Consider the following 21,264-nt stretch of genomic DNA (forward strand, 5'->3'; position numbering starts at 1 on the left):
CACTCAAGCCCCTCCACAACGTTAATGTGGCAGCCCGAGGAGAGGGAAAGTTGCAACTAGATCTGATAGGCTTTTATTTTGAAAATATATATCAAAACAGTCCTTTTTTATCTTTTCCCCCTAAGTTGTCGTGTCCATTGCTGAGAAACTCTGTTTCCAATTACTTCTATCACTTCTAAGTGACAGAGGGACACCTGTAGAACATAATCAGAAAGTGGCATCTAGAGCTGATGTATAATTTCAAAATAAAAGACTTTCAAAAAAGTCATTTTTTATCTTTTYCCCCTAAGTTGCCGTGCCCATTGCTGAGAAATTCTCTGTTTCCAATGACTGCTACCACTTCTGGATGACAGAGGGTCACCTCTAGAACAGAACCAGAAAATGGCAACTAAATCTGATGTATAATTTCAAAATAAAAGACTTTCAAAAAAGTAATTTGTATCTTTTCCTCCTAAGTTGCCGTGCTCATTGCTGAGAAACTCTGTTTCCAATGACTTCTCTCACTTCTGGATGACAGAGGGGAGACCTCTAGAAGACACCAGAAAATATCAAACACATATGATGTATAATTTCAAAATAAAAGCCTTTTAAAATGAGACGTTTTTACTTTTATATTCAAAAATAAGTAAAAAATGTAGTGAAGAGCTGCCTCACTCGTCATTTCGGGTTTAGCTCCATCTTATTTATATACAAATTTTTCTGTGTTATATCCATCTCTATCTATGTATCTTATCTTTCTATCGCTATATATAAATACTACTTATATACAAACCGGATTCCARAAAAGTTGGGACACTAAACAAATAGTGAATAAAAACTGAATGCAATGATGTGGAGGTGCCAACATTTAATATTTTATTCACAATAGAACACAAATCACAGATCAAAAGTTTAAACTGAGAGAATGTATAATTTTAAAGGAAAAATATGTTGATTCAAAAATATGTTGATTCAAAATTTCTCAAACTTTCGAGAGAGAGAGAGAGAGATTAGTTTTTATTTTGTATTAGTTTTTCAGCATATATTTTCTGTTTGCAAATGCAGCGGCCGGAAACCTATTTTGAGTAGCTCAAACATGGATCGGATGTGCGCTTTTATTGAGAAAGTAGCACGTAAATGAGTGTACCATAATGTCTGGAGCTACCGTGCACTTGTATATCGTGTGCTGGGCCGGCTGGACGCAGAGCCGGCTAGCTTTACCGCAGTACATTACCGTGGATACGTATGTATAACCGGATTTATACAGCATCACTAAACATAGCATACAGAGAAGCGGTATCACCGACGTAACCCGGAGTTGTTAACATGACGTTAGCTAGGGTGCGTTCACACTGCAGCCTGAAGTGACCCTTTTCTGATTTTTTGGCAATTCCGATTTTTTTGCCGGGGCCATTCACGCTTCCAGTAAATGCGACCTGTATGCGTTCTGCAGTGTGAACAGGCAAATGACCTGAAAGTGTCTCGCATGCGCTGTAGAGGGCCCAATAGCGTCAGCGTTCTCAGTGTTCTGCCAATCACCATAAAAAGAAGTGCTCAGTGTTTGCGAAAGTAAACATGGAGGCTAACGGTGGAGCATAGCTTACATATTTGAAGTTCTTGCCTGGCCGGAGCAACATATTAAGAACTCTATCCTCATATAGTCCGTCATGGTGGTTGTTTTCCATGCCATACMTGCATGGTTGTTGCACGTATCAGGATGCAGAATAGTGAGATTTGTTGAGAATCAGTGACGTTCAGTTCGGATGGATGCGGCCTGGAGGTTAGGTCGCATTTGAATCGGATACGTATCGGATATGGGTCACATTCGAAAAAGAATCTGACCTGTGCTGTTCACACTGCCATGAAAAGATCGGATACAGGTCGCATTACGTCAAAAAAAATCGGAATTGGGTCACTTCAGGCTGCAGTGTGAACGTAGTCAGTTGTCTCATAGTAAAAGAAAAGTAGCGCTTACCTCTTTGTGCAACTTCAAATGCCGAACCGTTGGAAGTTGTATTTCCATCTGAGATCCTGGTCTTGCAGGTTTTGCATGTTTCACTCCGTTTTTAGTTGGATATTTCATGATTGATGTACCCAAAAGATATTACTCACATTAGCATATCTGCTTTGATCGTTTCTTTCCACGTTATTTTTAAATCCTGTTAATTTGATTGGTTGTGCTGTGGCTATGCAATACGTACATACAGAGTGTGGAAAAACAGAGAGACTGTCTGCGCCTGTTAATACGGAACGAGTGAAATGAATTAATGCGGCCACTTTGTTAATAATGTGTTTTAAACTTTTGACTTGAGAAAAATATATCAAGACTTATCAAGTAAATGGCTTCAAGTCCCAAGTCAATGGTGAGAAAGTCAAAATCAAGTCCGAGTCTTTCAGCATTTTTTCAAGTCAAGTCGCAAGTCTTGATTTTAATGACTCATCATGTGACTCGAGTCYCCACTTCTGCTGTTGAGTGTTGTAAGAAGAAGGGGGGATGCCACACAGTGGTTAAAATGGCCTTGTCCCAACTTTTTTAGGATTTGTTGACGCAATGAAATTTTTAAACAATTTCAAAATTATACATTCTCTCAGTTTAAACTTTTGTTCTGTAATTTGTGTTCTATTCCGAATAAAATATTAGATGTTGGCACCTCCACATCATTCCATTCAGTTTTTATTCACAATTTGTTTAGTGTCCCAACTTTTTGGAATCCGGTTTGTACATGCAAAGATCTCATTTAAATAATGAGATAAAGTCAGCACCATTTTTGCATCTGTAATCAACGGTTCACACAATCTTTATAGGTCGCTTGCAACATGGCCACTATTTATTTTTTCCACACCCGCACATTAGCACTTCTTATTTAAAATCTTCTAACATCAGGCCCTTCATGTGCACTTTTAGAGCCTTTGCTTACAATAACTACATGAAACCTGTGACCTGACTTCCCCAAACTTTTACAATCTTTGTGATGTTTTCCCAAACTCTTTCTGAAGAGCCTTATTTAGGAAAGTTGGRTCATCCACAGTCTCCTGTCTAGTAGGTCAAATAGTTCTCTGTGGTGTTCAAACCTGAAGGTTTAGAATAGATCTCACATTCCTTTCTCTGCCTGATGAACTCTGTTGTTTGGGCTTATTGTCCTGCTTTTGCAGGAAAACCGTTTGTATGTCGGTGGMTATGCTACTAGTCTGATCATTCATGCCAGGCTCCACTGATGGGGAGAAGCTGTAGTGTAATAGAGAGGCAGGTAGAGGGTGTAAGCAGYGTTTTGATGTTACATGTCTGTTTCCCCTCCCCAATTTTAARTGGTAATAAATCTGGGTCTATGCTAATTTATTTTAACCAGAAAATAGTAATTTTGGTAAAGATTACATTAATTAAAAGTTTTAAAGGTTCCTTTTTTTTTTTAGTTTGAGTTTATAGAATATTGTAGCATTTTCATGACGGTAGCATACACTCTGATTCCAGGTAGCTCAAAGTTTAGAGAAAAGTAAATGAATTGGCCATACATGCAGAATAAACAAACTAGAGAGTTGCGTTGATGTTGACTCTTCTCAGATGTAAATGAGCCAGTTACATTTCACATGTTCATGTATCTACATTTTTGCYTTAATTAAAATTTCATTGTGACAAAACGACTACAAAGGTCTAGTGAGCAATCTTAAAGCAGATTTGGGCCAACTTTTTCATCTAGGCCCAGAAAACAATAAGAAAAGAAGAAAAAGGCTTGATGATGGTGATCAAATGCATTGATTGCCAACTGTGATCACCTCTGTTTTTGTAATTATTTTGTTCATTCATTCTTTGATTATTTGACTAAATTTTGCAACAAAGTATGTTGTCAGAATTTAAGATAATAAACTAAAGCTTTCAAAAAACATTTAAAAAAAGCCTTTTATATGTTGAATTGTGTTCAGTTTGCTTTTGTGTCTTCTATTTCTAACAGGGAGAAGTCGAAAAAGTTTGCAGAGCAAGCTTCTGCTATTGTCTGCCTGCGAGTGTTGGGTGTACCAGAGGGTCGCATTGGGGAAGAAGATTCTGGCTTGGTCTGCAAGAGGAAGAGGGAAGGAAAGCCGAACAGCGGCGGTGAGGAAGGGAGTAGCAAGAAGCTGCATGTAGACATCCTGCAGGAAGCGGAAGCCCCAGAACCCACTGTGGAGATGAATGCTGATGAGCAAAACCTAGCCACACCTCCAAAACAAGCAGAAGCTTCAAGAGAAGCTCTCAGTTAAAACAGAAGACAGACAGATTTCTGCAATGTTTGACTGAACCAGAGGACTGCAGATCAGCCTTTTGCTGTTCTAATATTTTGAAGCCTGAAAACTTTCCTTGGAGGAAACACAAAAAAAAGACTCTCTCAAGATTTGCTTAAGTCTTCCACATTTCTAAAGGATTATTTTCCCAGTGGAATCAACTGATCCCATCAGATGGGACAAAGCCAGGTGGCCTTGATGATGATTTTTTATTTCATGTATTAGAAACTAAACTTTTGTTTTAAGTTTAAGTGGAGAGGTTTATATTTGTGTTTATAGGTAAAGCAGATCAATTAGTTAGTTTTTCCACAAAAATCATATAAACCTTAATGCCTGTGCCTTACTGCTTAAAATTACAGTTTAAAATTGTTTCCTTCTTGCTGTAAAAAGTTTTGTTGTCATTGTAAACTTATCAAGGTGATTTATACATCTTTTAATTTACATTCAGTCTTTATTTCTTAATTGGATGGAATATGCTAATATGTCCTTATGGAAGCTGGTTTTCTGTTTTCTGTCTGTCTTAGTGACCAAACCAACTTTACTGATCGGGTGTAAGGACTGGACAAAACTAAAGGTACAATGAAAACATTTTTGAAAGACTTTCAAACGTTCTCCTGAAATAATGTCATTATGAAGATATGATGCGAGATAATACAGAACAGATGTAGCATTCTAGCTTTAAACAGATTTATTCTCCTTGTACATTTTGGGGATGAATAGAAATAGTGAGTGACCTATATTGATCGAGTCAGCGCCTCCCAATGATAATTTTCTAAGTGAGCGCAGAAAACGCATAAAGATTTTAAAAATCTGCATGTGTTAATGTTTGGGATTTGATAAATGGCTTTAAATAAGACAGACTGTGTGGGAAGATGATTGATAAACATTTCATAATTTTCTGTTTGTATTATTTTAGAATACTATTCTTTATGCTGTAGACTGGATAATGTAATTGTTGTAGCAGATTTTCCCCAAAGGATACAAATATACACTCTTCTACAACAGAGGGGAGGGGAAATGTTGCCACTTTATTTCATGATTCACTAAAACTGTAAAAAGATGMTAATGGAGAAATTTAACCCTTTTAAATGTTTTGCTATTCAAGCAAAGACCCTATTTGAACTGTTTTTGTGAATTGCAGTGATCATCTGTCTTTGTTGATTATGATTGTTTGGTGTTGTCAACATGGATGTTAAAGTGTCCCAAAGGAGCAAAAGAGCCATATGAAACACTTCAAATTTATTTTGAACATCAAACACACAGAGACACACACTGGACTTGATAATCAGAAAGTTACTGAGGGTCTAAATATTTCCAGTCTCTTTAATTGAGACAGCCCTATTAAAAAAAAAAAAAAAAATTCTGATGTAGTCAGTCGTTATCTCAGCGACTGACTCAGCTGAACACTTTGATCAAGTTTATTCTTTCACATCTCTTTCTGACTTTTAACACAGTAATTAGCTGGTAGCTTTCATTCTAACATTTCAGACATAATCARTACTATTGCTCCCTTAAAAATGAAGGTCATCGTTGGTAGGAAGAAGTCCCTGTAGTGCTCCACTGGTTAGAAGGGAATGTCAAAAGTTGAACATGGTGATGTAGGACTGGACTGCAGGTTCACTGCTACATCTATATAGAGAGATTTCACTTCACAGATATAACTTACAACTGAATAATGCAAGGAATCCTTTTCTGAAATCAAACCCTCTTGACCAAGGCAAATTAACTCCAGTCCACCAGGACCTGAAACAATTTTGCTAACTTTACTGAGAAAATTCTGAAAATTAGACGGTCAAGCCCATTGCCAATGTTGTGCCTAATCAATAGCAATCTGGACTGTTCACTCCACATCATGACTCCACCCATCCTGCACACAGATTGTTCCGGTCACTCTAATCAGGCCAGAGGCTGAGGAGCATCCAGAACAACACCAGGCTGAGAAATGGTTTCTAATTCTACCCTTCAGCCATCCWTCACATTACTGAACTCAAACTGCACCTAATTCAGCTTCATTTCATAAATTATTTACACATACACACTTTTTAAAAATGCATATCTATACATCACATAAATGACTTTATTTTATTTGTTTATTCTATTTCTTAATCTAGGACCTGAGTCCAAATTTCGTACCACAAACAAAAAAAGGTGGTACGACAATGAAAGAAAATCGTTGAATCCTTAAACACATAACTTCTCTTTACTTAAACTAGGAAGCATTAACTTAAATTCGCCTTTACAGAAACGGTGAAGATATGTTTTGGTCAGAATCTTACCCTGTTATGGATCTTACTRACTTACTTACTTATTCTTGCTTATTATATTATAAGCAAGAATATATAGAAGGGAATTGTTGGTAGCCTAATATCAAACTACCAACAATTCCCAAACTGATTAACATATAGTTTCGAAAGAGAACAATAACAAGAGGAATAAAAAAAGTGAGGGAGTAAAAAACTTAAATTAATTTGATCATACAGCTGCCATGAACTTGAATTTTAGCTTGCATATTTCATTAAGTGAACTGACCATAAGTTGAAATGAAGGCGTATCTTCTAGCAACAACTTTGTGTACGTCGTTACGGGGCTGTCTAATGATGCCTTTATGATTACTGGGAAATGTGAAAACACATAAAAGTKGAAATCAGTAAGATAAAAAGAGCCTAAGGTAATTTTTTTCCACTGTAGCCGTATCATTGTAAGGGAAAGCCCAAAATAACACAAAAAGCATATTTTCACTTTCTCAGCAAAGTAGGTGCAAGTGTTTATTATCTGGTTGAAKTTCTGCTTTCTTGTTGCATAACAAACATGATGAAGATTGCAAGGCTGCCTACTGATAATTTTTAAGTGTAGCTAATCTCTCACAGGAAGCAAATGTCTTGCGGCCACAAGAGGAAGTGTGCATGGAGCTGATTACTGCATTTTGTGTTTTTAACTTAATCCTTAATCAGAAGTGTTTGTCCGTATGAAATAGTTGCATTATGTGTATATAAAACTTTAATATTCCACAAAAACAATTACAGACAGTAATTTAATCACAAAGAAAATGCATTGTAAAGAAAAGCAAAAATAAATTTTAAAAATGTAAAAGTTATCAAAGTCTGGTTGCTTACTTCAGCGCTGAAGTTGTCAACCAAAATTATGCATTCTTTATCAAAAGGATTATGAAAGTGAACCTATCCATAGCTCTAGAGAGTACAATGTCATTTATTTGAAGACTTTCTCTTACCCACCTTTACGCATCCGTTTCAAAAGCCAAAGTTTACGAGGGGACTTGAATGCAGCACGAGGATCAAGCTGAAGCGGAGTAAAAACTCGCTGCAGCCGAGCAGAAACGCAGTGAACAAGTTAGCTCAACAATGAGATTTTAGTTAATTACAGCGTTGTCCGGATGTGTAATTACTCATTACTTGTCTCGGTGAACTACTTTCAGATTAGAATTATCGTGTTATTACCGGAGTCGACACAAAGTTCYGCKYTCTTTCGGATAAAACGGGGAGCAAGAAAGATCCGTTTTAAAGACAGTGCAATTTATAGGCTACATGCATAGACGTTTAATCGTCTCATGGTTCAATGTCCACAACAAAGTCTGCTGAAGAACTGGACTTCAGACTGCTGTTCGATGAACACGGTAAACACTCAACAGGTACGTGTCATTTTGTCCAGTAGTTAGTTAGCGAAAACTCTTGTCAAGTTCAAGAGATTGTAAGAGTTAAACCAGAAGTCGACCATTTAGGCCTTCAAAATAAAAGTAAAATAAAATTTTTWAAAAATTACCAATTAATGTTCTGAATTTTACAAATTTGACTTTTTGAAAGGTGTCCTGGTGTCTTGTGATGGACCCAATTGCAGCARRCCTGAGAGGATAAGCTGAATGAAGTGAAGATTTAACAATAAAAATTAAGAACTAAAGCCATAACTCTAGAGGTTCTCAACTTGGGCGGTACCGCCCCCCAGGGGGCGTTCAGAGGACGGCAGGGGGCGCTGGCGGACATTCTTACAAAAGGGGGGCGCTGGGATGCCTTTGGGGGGCGTTTGGTCGAAGGTAAACTACACCTTAAATGCACAATACCAGTTTAGACTTTGAGTAACTTGGTAAAACTGTATTGTGTAACATTAAACCATGCTTGGCTGCAACTGTATCGATGGTAGCTCTTCTATTCAGTGTTTGTTAGCTTCTGTTAGCTTCTTGGCGCAGCTCCGTTCTCCTGCTACTGGTAGCTAAAATCACGACACCCTCACTGTGTATCCCTCTGAAAAATGAACCTATTTAACTAAAGAAATCCCTCCATGGGTGATACCACGATAGAGAGCGTTCATTTTATAGCGTTAACACGGAGCTGTAAGAGGTCCGGTATGAAGTGCTGTGATTGAACAACACAGCACTTTTAAATTTCAATAATCAGAATGAAGAAATTGTTTCCGTTGTTATAAAAGGTTTATGTCTATCTGCCTTTTCCCCATCGATACGCTTCCCGACCGCCCTGCACCTTAGGGGGTTAAAAAAAAAAAGACGCGTACATTGCGCAAAACTCTGAAACAGGAAAAGCGGGACATAAAATGGAGCAACGAACTAGATGTGAATTATGGCATAAAAACAGAGAATCCGACGCTGAACAGTGAAAAAATCAACGCATGATGTGAAACACATGACGATTAGGCGGCGCAGCAGGTGAGGGGTGAAAATTACTGATGGTGAGCGTCAATAAATGATAAAATAAATGTAGCAACAGGAAAGAAACTAAAGTGGACATAGCAATAAACCAAGAGAGGATAAAACTAATCAAATGAAACTAAATGGAAATGAATGAAGAACAAAATGCAAGAATAAACTAAGAAACTAAAGTAAATACAGAGGAATAAACTGATACGGCAAGACCTTTCGAGCAATAATTAATACTGTATGGCAAGAATAAACAGAGACTATTTCCAGATAAAAGGTAAAATAATACTGAGAATAAATATATCTTACAGACCATAACAGTAAAGAACTGATCACTTTTATGTTTATAATTAGATTTGATATATTTATTTCTTCAATATTATTTTTCATGTCAGTGTTAATATCATGAGGCTGATGACTCCATGACACTTTCAATTTGACTCATTAGGATTTGATTAAGAACCAAATTTGTTCTTTGTAATTTCTGTCCAGTAAAACTATTAATCTATAAATCAATAGACAGGTCTATATAAAGATATAATCCATGTTTCTGTCTCAGGGCATTAAAAGGATCTGGAACTTTAGTTTTTCCACTGAAAGCTCTGGTTTGCACAATAAATGCCATGTGGGTGAAGTTTTATGGATGATATTCTGATGTCCCATTTTCCTGAAGGCAGCACAGAGCTGCACCACCAGAAACCGACAAACACTGAAGAGAAGAAGAGCTATGATTAATGTAGTTACAGTTCTATCCATGTTTTAATGATGCAGAGCTCAGTCGTTTTGCAAATAGTTCAAAGTTTAAACTGGCATGTTGAACATCTTTTATCTGGTCATTTGTATAATATTTAACAACTAAAAAATGGCAAAGAATTTTTTCCACTCTGATTGGCTGCTGTTAGACCTACAAATTTTAACTTGAATGTTCGTTGCATTTTTCGTAAAATAATTGTGTAAATAATTTCTATTCCCATGACTTTTTTGTTCTCTGGGAAATTATTTTTGATGATAAATACAGAAACAAGCATAAAAATYAAAACATCTACAATAGCGATAGTAATATTAATGATAAAATAATGGTCAGTGCAAAGTAGCCTACAAATTCTTTGGTGGGGGGCGATGAGGGAACTGAATAAGAGCTAGGGGGGCGCTGGGCCAAAAAAGGTTGAGAAACACTGCTCTAGATAAACAAACCAGCAAGGAGAACACTGGCAGAATGCTGGGAAGTGACGGGAGTGGAGGAGATAATTCCATGAGGAGTGACTGAGGATGAGGTGCTTAAATATGGAGGAGGTTGGAAAGACCTAGGCTGATGAGCTAATGAGTTGCAGGTGTGAGAGGAGAGCAAGAAGCAGGCTGAGGAGACGGAGAGAACATTGGGGACGAGGAAATAATTCTAACACTAAAGAATGACTTGACTAAAGAAGCATAATAAAACTGTAAGAATAACTAGAAAAAAGAAATAAACATAACTAGAAACATTAAGAAGGACTGAGCTAAAGTAAAATAGAAACAGGACTCATCTAAACAAAAGGCAAAGGGACACAGAATAATCAAACTAGAATAAATCAAAACTCAAAAACACAACCTGGAATCCTAACAGAATGCTTGGATATCACAGTGAAAGTGTTTATTTGAAATATTTTGTGAAAAAAAGTAGTGTAGTTAAAGCCGGGGTATGTAACTTTTAATTATTATTATTATTATTTTTTTTTTACATATTTGTTAAACATGTATGAGACAGATAATTTGTGAGAAAAAAATTGAGCTCCTCTCAATTCTGCCAGTTCTACCAGTGCTAACTACAGAAAGACTCAACTCTGTCAGAAACCACCAATTAAAGTCAGGAGGAGCATTTTTGTGTTGTTACTCATACTTGTGTTGGTGCTGCTCACAACCTCCCCCTTGTTCTCTGCTATGCTCTGAATGCTCAGGCTAGTTAGCATAGCCACTGAGCCACTCAACGGCTTTCTTGGGACATTAGCACATTAAGCARCTTGTACATGAGGTAGGTTGACAGTGCAAAGACCCATCTGATTGGTTGTTTTTGACTGGGAGCTGTGCATTTTGTTAATAGTAGTAYTTAGGGTTAGGGGATATTGGCAAATTCTTCCCAACCAATAGTCCTTATGTCCATATGGCGTTGGGTGATATGCAGAGGAAACTTTTTTTTTTTCTGGGACAACTATGTTGACTGATTATAATACATTTCTAATTTAAATGTTAAGAAATCACAATGCATCTATAAAACACATTACATACTGAGGGAAATGCACTCAAGTTCTGCCTTTCAGCAGGCGTTAGTAGACAGATCATCAGACAAGGCCAAGATGATGGTCTAGATCAGTGTTTCTCAACCCTGGTCCTCACCGCCCTCCTCYTCTGCATGTTTTAGATATGCCTCTATTGCAGAACAGCTGATTCAAATGATTGCATGACCATCAAGTACTGCAGAAGCCTGTTAATCACCCAGCGATACAATTTAGGTGTGTGGCAGAAGGGAAATRCCTAAAACATGCAGGGCGGTGAGGGTTGAGACCAGGGTTGAGAAACACTGGTCTAGATTTAAGTTGCCTGCAATGTTTGCAAAAAATCAAGTTCCCTTCACTAAGTTCAAGTCTGAACTCATATGGAAAATGGCTTGAGCATAGTAAAAAATGTTTTCTTTTATTTTGTTTTTCTTTGGAGATTTTTAAGYTTAAATTAAACTGCTGTTGAACTGCTTMAAARAAATAGCATTTTTTACTAGCTTGTTAATTAAACATATATAAGTCTATATTGCCTTAACGGACAGTGTTTAAGAAATAAAAGTGAAGTTGTAAAACTGTGATGTGAAATGCAATGTGGTCAAAAATGTAGGTGCACCCAGTGCAAGAATCTGGACTAGAACTCTGGTCAATGTGATCACATGACATAGCCARTTATGAAATGACATGCTGCACTCATGTTCTGAAATAGAGACACATTTAACCCTTGTGCGTGCGAGGACTGAGGCAAATGTAGAGGACTGTGGCAAATTATACATGTTTTACGTGTGTGAGGTCGGTTGAACCCCATTTCTAAACACAAGGGTTAAAACATGCAGAGCAGGGGGTAGGAGGACTGGAATTAAGAAGCGAATGTTCTTAACATGAAACTGAAACTGCAAGTACTTAAATTTGGGTTCTGGTGGCAACGTGCTTAAGGAATTTTTGCAGAATGACTGGATTATATTATAAAAGTGTGTTGTGAAAGGGGTGCTGATAATCTGCCTTGGTCACTAAAGCTGGAATCCTGACAGTTTTGATTATTTGAGTCTTGTACACTTGGTTGTGAATGGAATGGAATGCGTCAAGTTGATCTGGTTATGGTCTATCTATGGTGTTCCTGGAGTAGAGTTGACACAAAACAAAAATTTCAAAATTGATAGTAAGCCTCGATGCCACTTYTGATRCCACACCAACTTTGCACAGAGCAAAACATATGATTAACTTCCTTAATTAGGCCAAAACAAATATGTAGGAGATGATTCTGCCTTTTCCAAATTTTTTTGGAAATCCAACCACAGCTTCTTAGTAGGTTTGAGGTTGTGGATGTTTTCCAAACACATGCCTTCTGAACAATGACAACAAGCACCAGTATATTTTGTGACAAGATTCTATAAGTAATCTGGGGCCTGGCTGTTTAGTGCTCTGTATGTGATTTGTATGTGATTTGATTTTGACCAGATTTAAAAGGTATTCTCTCTCATTTTACATTTTACTGATTTTTTTAACCAATTGTTTATTTGGGGAGATTTTGATCTTCCTACTTGGTATAATGACATCTGTGCAGAAGGCCACCAAACAAGCGGATTACATCTATGAGTTAATCTACATCCCCATACAGGCCTCAACTAACATTTCAGCCTGTACTGTGATAACAATCCTCCAAGCATTACACAGACTCATCAATCCAGATGTTAGTCTTTTTCACTAGTTCATTCCCCTCTCTAAGATAGTTTTGTACTCTGGTAAAATCAATCAAGTTTATTTGTATAGCACATTTCAACAAGACAGTTCAAAGTGCTTTACATYATAAAAACATAAAAATACAGTCATAGAAGACAGAACTATGAACCATAACAATTGAAGCATAATGCTTTGTTTGGTGGCATTATTAWACATCTGAAAATTTATCAATGTTTTATTTATAATGTTTCAAACGGGTGTTTTAGATAAAGATAAATGCRTGGATGAGTTTCTCTAGATCTTGCTGGGACAGTATTCCTTTAATCCTGGAAATATTCTTCAGGTGATAGAAGGTCGACTTTGTAACTGGTGAAAGCAGTTTTGATCACCAGGAAAAGCTCTGTGTGCCTCTGTTAAAAAAACAAAAAAAAGTAGTTTTTCGGCTTTGCAGCCTTTATTTGAGAGTTGCAAGGCAGGAAAGTAGTTAATGAGAGAGGGAAATCAAGTGCAGCAAAGGTAATCAGGCCAGGACTCGAACCTGTGACGTCTTTTTCAAGGACTAAGTCCTCCATGAATGTTGTGCTTGACTCCTGCTCCACCACAGCACCCCCATGTGCCTCTTCTAGCAGTAGTCTTATCCCTCCTGGTGGGACAGAATATGTCGGGCAAAACTGCAGCGTGTCTTTTTGAGGGAAACATGTTTGAAATCCCGTAATGCAAATCTTGCCGTATCACAAGAAATAGATTGAAGCCTCTGCACAATATCATAAATAATACTTGCAGATGATGTGTTGCGTTTGGGTAAATACAACAGTAATGAAAAGCTGCAGGAACCCACAGGGCAGATAAGAGGGTTCTCAATGACAGTGATAGAAGTTTCACATCAAGTGTGCAGATGTGCTATCTGAGCCACAGAAGTACAGGATCTCTTAGATGTAAAGACACACACTGCCCCCTGTGCTTCCCTCACTACCTCCATGTCCGAGTCCAGCTTCATGCCTTAARMCACTACTGACAGGCCTTCATTGTCATCATGCTCTGTTAGCCAGGTTTCAGTGAACGCCAKCACACAGTCTGAGCTGTAGTTTATTACAGCTTAGACTGAGAATAAATATTTTGTAAATAAAGCAAAATTCAATAAATGAAATAATAAATAAACCAGCAAAGATATGTTGAAAATGCTTTGTTTGGACTGTGACAGGCAGCCACAGATTCCAGAGYGAACCTTCTCTGTTCACACCCTGGGCACTTTCACCGCAACGCAAGTGTTAACTACTGTCTGTCTGTCAGACAAAAGTACAGTTCAAAGTTTTATAAGATGAAGAAAAAATGAAAATGTTATTATATGAAGAAGCATTTCTTATTCTTCTAACGATTCAGGTGAATGGATGAACAAATAAGTAGATGAGTCCATAAAGATAGGAATTGCACGTCTGTCTCTAGCCTGCCTGTTTTCAGGTTCTCTGCAGTGAACCAGTGTGACACCCAGTATGTCTGGTGGCTGGTTTTACTTCCTGGTTTTCTAACTGCTTTGTGGCACCCACCTGGTTTAGGCCGTTATCTCCCGCTGCTGTTTTTCCCCTTCTGTTTCACATAACATCTAAAACATGGTACGTGGTTCTCAATTCTGGTCCTCGGGGACCTCTGCCCTGCAAATTTTAGATGTGTTTCTGTTCCAGAACCCTTGATTCAAAATATTTCAGAAGCCTTTTAATCACTTTCTTATTCAAGTCATCAACAGAAGTGAAGCACTTAAAACATGCAGGGCAGTGGCCCCTGAGGACCGGAACTGAGGAACACTGACCCAACAAGCGGGTAGCTACTGCACCATACCGAGCTTATTTTAGCCTGCAAAGTGAGGTCTATGCGTGAGGTAGTGAAGCTGGGGAGGCAGATCACAGTTGGTGCCTTAACACCTTTTTTGCATACACACATATTTTGCATACATTATGTGGTGTGTGTGTGAGACTGTTTTTAAAATACATACCAGGATAGCGTAGCATTCAGACAAAGCTGGTATATTTATTAGACAACGTCCAACTATCAAGATGTTCCCAAACTTGAAATGAATAATTGCAAGAAAAAGAAATGCATTACATTTTTTCTACATCAGATTGAATTCTTTGACTTTTGGGAGTGTGAATCATTTTAAGCAACTGCATCTGATTTTCTCACAGATGCTTTGAAAATTTGAAAATTCTTTAAGTATATATTTCTTCTTAAGTGGGAAGGGAAAGTCTGTTGGAACAATGAAGGTCCTGAATGATTTATTAATAAAATATAATTCTAGAAAATCAGTAGTTATTACCAGAGTATTGATTATGTGTCATGGTAAAAATCATTTACCTTTGTTTATCAGAACCTGAGGGACATCTTTAATTATAGCATCCAATTCTTTATTATTGCAAAATTAGTGCTTAAAATATACTGTAGTTTAATTTGGGCCAAGACAATCCAGCATATTGAATATCTTAGATTTTAGGTGGGATTGGTTACGATGTTGTACCAACCAGATGAGATCACTTTTAACACCACACAGGCCAGGATGAAGTGATAATGTAACACAGAACGCTCTAAGAGTGTTGGACAAAAATTCTCTTGTGTAAATTAGGCTTAATTTGGCACCAGAAGTATCCCAATTGGATTTTCAAAATAAGAGTTTGTTACTGGAAGTGTAACTGTTATATTGATGATAGATTGACATGTTAGAGAATCCATCCATCCACCCATCCATTTTCTATACACCCTTGTCCCTAGTGGGGTTGGGAGGGGTGCTGGTGCCCATCTCCAGCGAAAGTTTCAGGCAAGAGGCGGGGTCACCCTGGACAGGGTGTACTGAACAGGTCGCCAGTCTGTCGCAGTGCAACWCAGAGACAGACAGGACAAACAACCATGCACGCACATACTCACACCTAGGGGGAATTTAGAGAGACCAATTAATCTGACAGTCATGTTTTTAAGACTGTGGGAGGAAGCCGGAGTACCTGGAGAGAACCCACACATGCACAGGGAGAAAATCCAAACTCCATGCAGAAAGAGCCTGGGCTGGGAATTGAACCCAGAATCTTCTTGCAGTTCTACCAACTGCGCCACTGTGTAACCCATGTAAGAGAATACAATTGTGATATGATTGTCAACCTTATTTAACCTTCAACATAAAAAAGTTGAAGGTTAAGTTTATTCATACAGCTAACTGGTGCAGAGTCACATAATTGTCAGTCTGCCTAAATCAGAATCAACTTTAAAAGCAAACTTTTCTGGAATAAACAAATAATTTAACTTTGGTTTCCATTGCTCCATCGCTGTTGTAGGACGTCTGATATTTATAAATAAACCCTGGTTAATATGGCGTATGGATGTACATCCCACAGTGTGAGTGAATGTTAGTTTTTGAAGGGGTTATTTAATTAATGGACATTAACACATTAAACTCCCAACCAAAGAATAAACATACGAAGAAATTGAGGTAGAATTAGTTACTGCAATACTTGATTTAMTTTTGAGATTCATTATTTTTGAACATCTTTGTTCTATTTCACAGCTTTAGCTCTGGATGTGAAGACACCTCCCTCCACTCAGGCTCTCACTGAGCAGCTCTGTAGTCCGGAGCTGCAGAGCCACCTTCCATGTTTACCTGGCACAGTTGACTACGATCATGCTGATGGCCTTTCTCACACACCCTATTGTGGCCTCCAGCAGAACTACAGGGCATTTGATTGCCCCAGCATTGAAATCACGTCCATTGCTCATAATCATATTGAGCCTGGCAATGACCTGGAGGTTTTGCCACTGGGTGGTGCAGAAGGAGGTTATCCTGAGCCACTGTGGACCAGAGACCAGCTCTACTTGCCTCTGGATGCCWGCTATCGTGAAACTGCACTCAGCCCCAGTCCCTGCAGCAGCCTCTCTTCTAGAAGCTGGATGTCTGACCTGTCATCCTGTGAATCGTTCTCCCATGGTTATGACGATGTGGAGGGAGAGTTACAAGACCCTGCACTCCTGGCTCTGGGGTCACCAGGTTGCAGGGGTGGGGCATTTGGGGTGGAGCTTTGGCAGCAGAAATACCAGCATCCGTCAGCTTTCAATCCAGTGTTGTCACCTTATCAGTCACCCCGACAGTCACCTTGTCACTCCCCTCGCACCAGTGTCACAGAGGAGAACTGGCTGAGCCGCCGGCCTACCTCCAGGTCAGTCAGCTTCACCTCCATAAGGAGATCCACTTGTTTGTTGTTTTCAGCATCTTTTTCAGGCAGTGTGCATAATTACCCTCTCTTCTTCTTGGTTTTTTTTTTTTCAAACAATTGTATTACATAGTTTTATTTTTATTCATTACAAGTAGTGTCATTCATAAAAAGTATTTAACAAAATACAGTTTTTTTAATACAAAGAATGATTTGATTCAAGTAAAAAAAAACTTTCCACAAAAAAATCTGACCCTATCTGAAATATAATTGCCTCCGTAGTAAAAGGTTGTCTTAAATTTAATCAAAATATCTTAAAAAGTCTTAAATTTGACTTTCTTAGACTAGCAGATACCCTGCAACATCTGATATGTATAAATATAAACACTAGTTAATGTGGCGTATGGATTTACATCCCACAGTGAGAGTGAATCCATTAATGTATTATTCTGGTATTGAAAGATATTCTGGCTATATAAGGRGTGTCAAACTCAAGGGCATCCTGCAGTTTTTAGATGGGCCACAGGTACAAAACACTGGAATTAAATGGGTTAATTACTTCCTTCTTGTGTAGAGTCCTGCTAATGACCTAATTCTTCTATTCAGGTGTGGTGCAGAAGAGGCACATCTAAAAGTTGCAGGGCAGTGGCCCTTGTGGACTGGAGTTTGACAGCTGCGTAAACTCCCAAGTCAAGAATAAACATATCAAGCAACTGAGGCAGCCAGTTACTACAGTTAATTTTGAGATTTGAAAAATCATTGCCTCCTAAGTAAAAGGTTGTGCCTCATCTGTCAATATTAACTAACAGATACAAATTATGTAAGGTCTTGAACAGTGGTGCCCAAAGTGGGTGGTGGAGGGCCGGCAACCTCTCCCTGGTTTAACACACCTGGATCAAATGATGGCTCATTAGAAGGCCAAAGAAGAACATCGACATGCTGAGAAGGTTGTTRCTACCACCAGGGAGAGAACTAGAACATGCAGGATGCCAGTTGTAAAGAGTTGCTGGACTTTGGACATATCTAATCAAAGTGACTTCTAAAGATGAGTTAAAATGTCAGTAATAAGTGACAGCGAGTCTTTTATATCATTCTGGATTCATTTAGAATTTTATCTTTGTTGAAGAGTGTGATTTGAGATCTTTTCAGGTCACATATGCCAGGTTAGATTGGATAGTTGTTGATGTTGTTGATGGACTAACTGCTTCCATTGTGAACTGCTGACTTTCCCTTAATGTTCATTAAGACCCATKCCTGAAACATGAATCACACCAATGTTTCATGCAGTTATTTTGAACCAGCATTACTATTTATGCCTTTATGAAAAATGTATTCAACTATTTAAAAAAAATACCTCTCACAAACAGAAATCATTTGAGAGCTCTAAAATTTGGTAAATAATACATTTCCTTTCATAGGGCATCATCTAGACCAACATCCCCTTGTGGAAAGAGACGCCACTCCGGTGCTGAGCCCCATACTCGCTCACCCTCTCCCCATCACTCACCAAGCCCCACTCCAGGCACCTCTCCAAGGGGCAGTGTGACTGATGACACATGGGTGGGAAGCCCTGCCACTGCCCTTGGCTCACTCCTCATTTCTGGATGCCAGGAGCTTGACATTCCTTCCAAAACCAGGAGGACAACCAGTAGCCACCTTGGCCTCTTGATCGGTCAGGGAGAGCCTGGTCTGGACACGTACCAGGACTCTCCTGGCGAAGAGGCCCAAGAAAAACCCAACCTTGCTGAGCTTTACCTTCAAGTGCCTTCCCACTACAGCTGGAATAAACTTAAACCTGGAAATGCCCCGTTGTTCAGGTTGGAGCAAATAATTTACAAATCTGATTTCTCCTTTTTTTCCCAGAGAGGTTAAGAGCAGAAAGCAGACCAATTTACTCTTAGAATTATTGTTTTGTTTTTTATAGTGAATAAAATACATCATTTGGGGGAAATACGACTCAATTGAACTGGGCCAGTTATTGTTAGCTTATTGTTAAGAGTAGTACTTAAAGAACAAATTACTCATTATTAGCCATTATTAGTATCTTGTTGGTGTGAAAGTCCATTTCTCAGTGAGGCAGAGGATTCTGGAGAAACTTTGACCAGTGGTTTATTAGGCTGTAGCAGTCCCATTGTTTTTTGTTTTTTTTTTTTTTAAATGAGAAAGTTTGATGTTTCAAACAATCAGATTCTTCTATGCGTCTTTTCTCCAGGGGCTTATCGCCCCCTCCACTGGACTGGCCTCTGCCCAACCAGTATGATCTGATTGAGTTGAAGTTGGAGGTCCAGCCGAGGTCCTATCACAGAGCACATTATGAGACGGAGGGCAGCAGAGGATCCATCAAAGCAACTGCTGGAGGACATCCTGTTGTCAAAGTATGTCTTTTCTCATTACTTTTTTGTTCATTAGGATTTGACAGCCTAATTTGGGTGTGACCAAGTCCAATCCACKAGAGCTACTGCCMCCGCAGCCTTTACATGCATCCCTGCTCCAACACGCCAAGTMAAAAAGCTGACTTCCATCACCAGCAGAAACTCGGCTCTGCAGAGTCCTGCTGTTCGGCCATTCATTTGATCCGGGTATGTTGGAGAAAGAATGCATCTTAAAGTTCAATCTGAGCATCAAAATGRGGATTGAGTAATAGACATAATTTATTCCAACTGGCTGATCTTATTTGTCCACAAATCAGATCCACCTCTTTTTCAGAAAAGTCATTTTTGAAGTTGCATAAAAATGTATTTTGGTACCAAAACAGGACATCTAGCAGTAAATTTACGTTTTATGTCCTTAATTGTGATAAAGAATATTTTGACTCCATGGCTTCCTCTACATTCATAGTATAGTAAGATAGTATTATTTAATAATATAAAGAATATTTTAAAAATATTTTTTAAAATACAGAATATTTTAAAGCGAAAATATTTATTTTTGCTTTAAACAATATTGGTGTAAGAGAAAAGTGACTAACTGCACTGAGCTCCATCTTCAGCTGAAAGTTTGCCTGCTTAAACAAAATTGCAGGGTTCCATCTTTCATTTTCCTCTGAAAATACCTATAAATAAACTCATAAAACACCTATTGAATATTGTCACTATGAGATGTGTTTGCTTCAGTTTTCTTAGATAAAGACACAGCATCAACCAGTGTAAAATTCTCAGAAGTGTGTGGCACACACCATCACCTTTATTTGAACATTAGACCTAGTTGCAAATGAACACAGCTCCGCTTCATGTTTTCACCAATCCAACTTCCAGAAAACCTTTGGAGCACCACAAATGTCATTTTCAGCTCACTGACCAAATGGCAACTTTCTTTAACTCTGTTTTTATGTTGCATCTATTATTTGGTACACTTTCAAATGAAAACATAKAGCCTGTTCAAATCAGTTTTGGAGTATGTTGAGCTTTTGTTATAGAACTAACCATTTCTGAAAAGTAGGCGTTTAACAAAATCCCTAAAAAAATATTAATAATACATTCTATTTTCCTGCCATCTGTGCAAAAATTATTGTTTGCCAGTTATTTATCAGTTATTATTTCTCTCTGCAGTTGATTGGATACAGTGAGCAACCAGTCCACCTGGTGGTGTTTATTGGTACTGCAGACGACAGATCCCTTCGTCCTCACTCCTTCTACCAGGTTCATCGAGTCACAGGAAAGACTGTCAACACCGTCTGCGAGGAGAAAATAATGAATGGCACCAAAGTCCTGGAGATCCCTTTGCTTCCAGAAAGCAACATGGCTGCCAGGTATTGGAAGAAACCTCACCAMACTGGGATTTAGTTGGGGGTAATGGGAGGGGTCATCTTTTTAGATCAACTTCTAACCCCAAAATATATTTCTGCACTTGCAATCAAAGATTCCTTGCCAAAATGTCCCGGGGAAAACCTTGCACTCAGGCATGCTGTTAATTAATCTGTTGTAAACCATGACTTTGTTTGATTTTATATATAAGCTGTAGTTGCATTTTAGTAAAATGTATAGTCAGTATGTCAGCTTGAGTAAATGACTTTTTAAAGTTAAATATTCTCTTTAGCAATAATTGTTGTAGTTGTAACATCAGAAATTGATGGTAGCTGTTAGAGATGTGCCGATCAGGTTTTTTCCTAATGATACCGATACCGATCACCCATGAGGGCCGATCACCGATACTGATCACATAATTATTATTTATTTATTTTTTATCATAAACACTACCGGTTACATTATGTGGAAAAAGGAACCATGAATTCACCTTAATTTAGACAAAAACTTGTTTT

The 21,264-nt window shown here is 38.2% G+C and overlaps 2 protein-coding genes across 4 annotated transcripts in view; both read left to right on the forward strand.

Moving 5' to 3' along the window:
- dus2 (dihydrouridine synthase 2) overlaps positions 1 to 5,645 on the forward strand; it is an 18,617-nt gene extending 12,972 nt beyond the window's left edge. Inside the window, exons 11-12 of one of the 2 annotated variants that reach the window (XM_008410693.2) lie at positions 3,927 to 4,066; positions 4,758 to 5,645. In XM_008410693.2, the coding sequence (XP_008408915.1) occupies positions 3,927 to 4,066; positions 4,758 to 4,816 (199 nt within the window). In that variant the 3' untranslated portion in view covers positions 4,817 to 5,645. Of the gene's footprint in view, positions 1 to 3,926 lie in introns of both variants that reach the window. The other variant, XM_008410691.2, reaches the window with a different exon arrangement.
- Positions 5,646 to 7,480: 1,835 nt separating this feature from the next.
- The window catches only part of LOC103465668 (nuclear factor of activated T-cells, cytoplasmic 3-like), a 27,405-nt gene continuing 13,621 nt past the window's right edge, over positions 7,481 to 21,264 (forward strand). The window contains exons 1-5 of one of the 2 annotated variants that reach the window (XM_017305272.1): positions 7,481 to 7,879; positions 16,367 to 17,012; positions 18,425 to 18,823; positions 19,219 to 19,381; positions 20,555 to 20,754. In XM_017305272.1, the coding sequence (XP_017160761.1) occupies positions 7,807 to 7,879; positions 16,367 to 17,012; positions 18,425 to 18,823; positions 19,219 to 19,381; positions 20,555 to 20,754 (1,481 nt within the window). In that variant the 5' untranslated portion in view covers positions 7,481 to 7,806. The remainder of the gene's footprint in view (positions 7,880 to 16,366; positions 17,013 to 18,424; positions 18,824 to 19,218; positions 19,382 to 20,554; positions 20,755 to 21,264) is intronic. The other variant, XM_008410696.2, reaches the window with a different exon arrangement.

Source organism: Poecilia reticulata, linkage group LG6, assembly GCF_000633615.1.
Source record: "Poecilia reticulata strain Guanapo linkage group LG6, Guppy_female_1.0+MT, whole genome shotgun sequence".
NCBI lineage: Eukaryota > Metazoa > Chordata > Actinopteri > Cyprinodontiformes > Poeciliidae > Poecilia > Poecilia reticulata.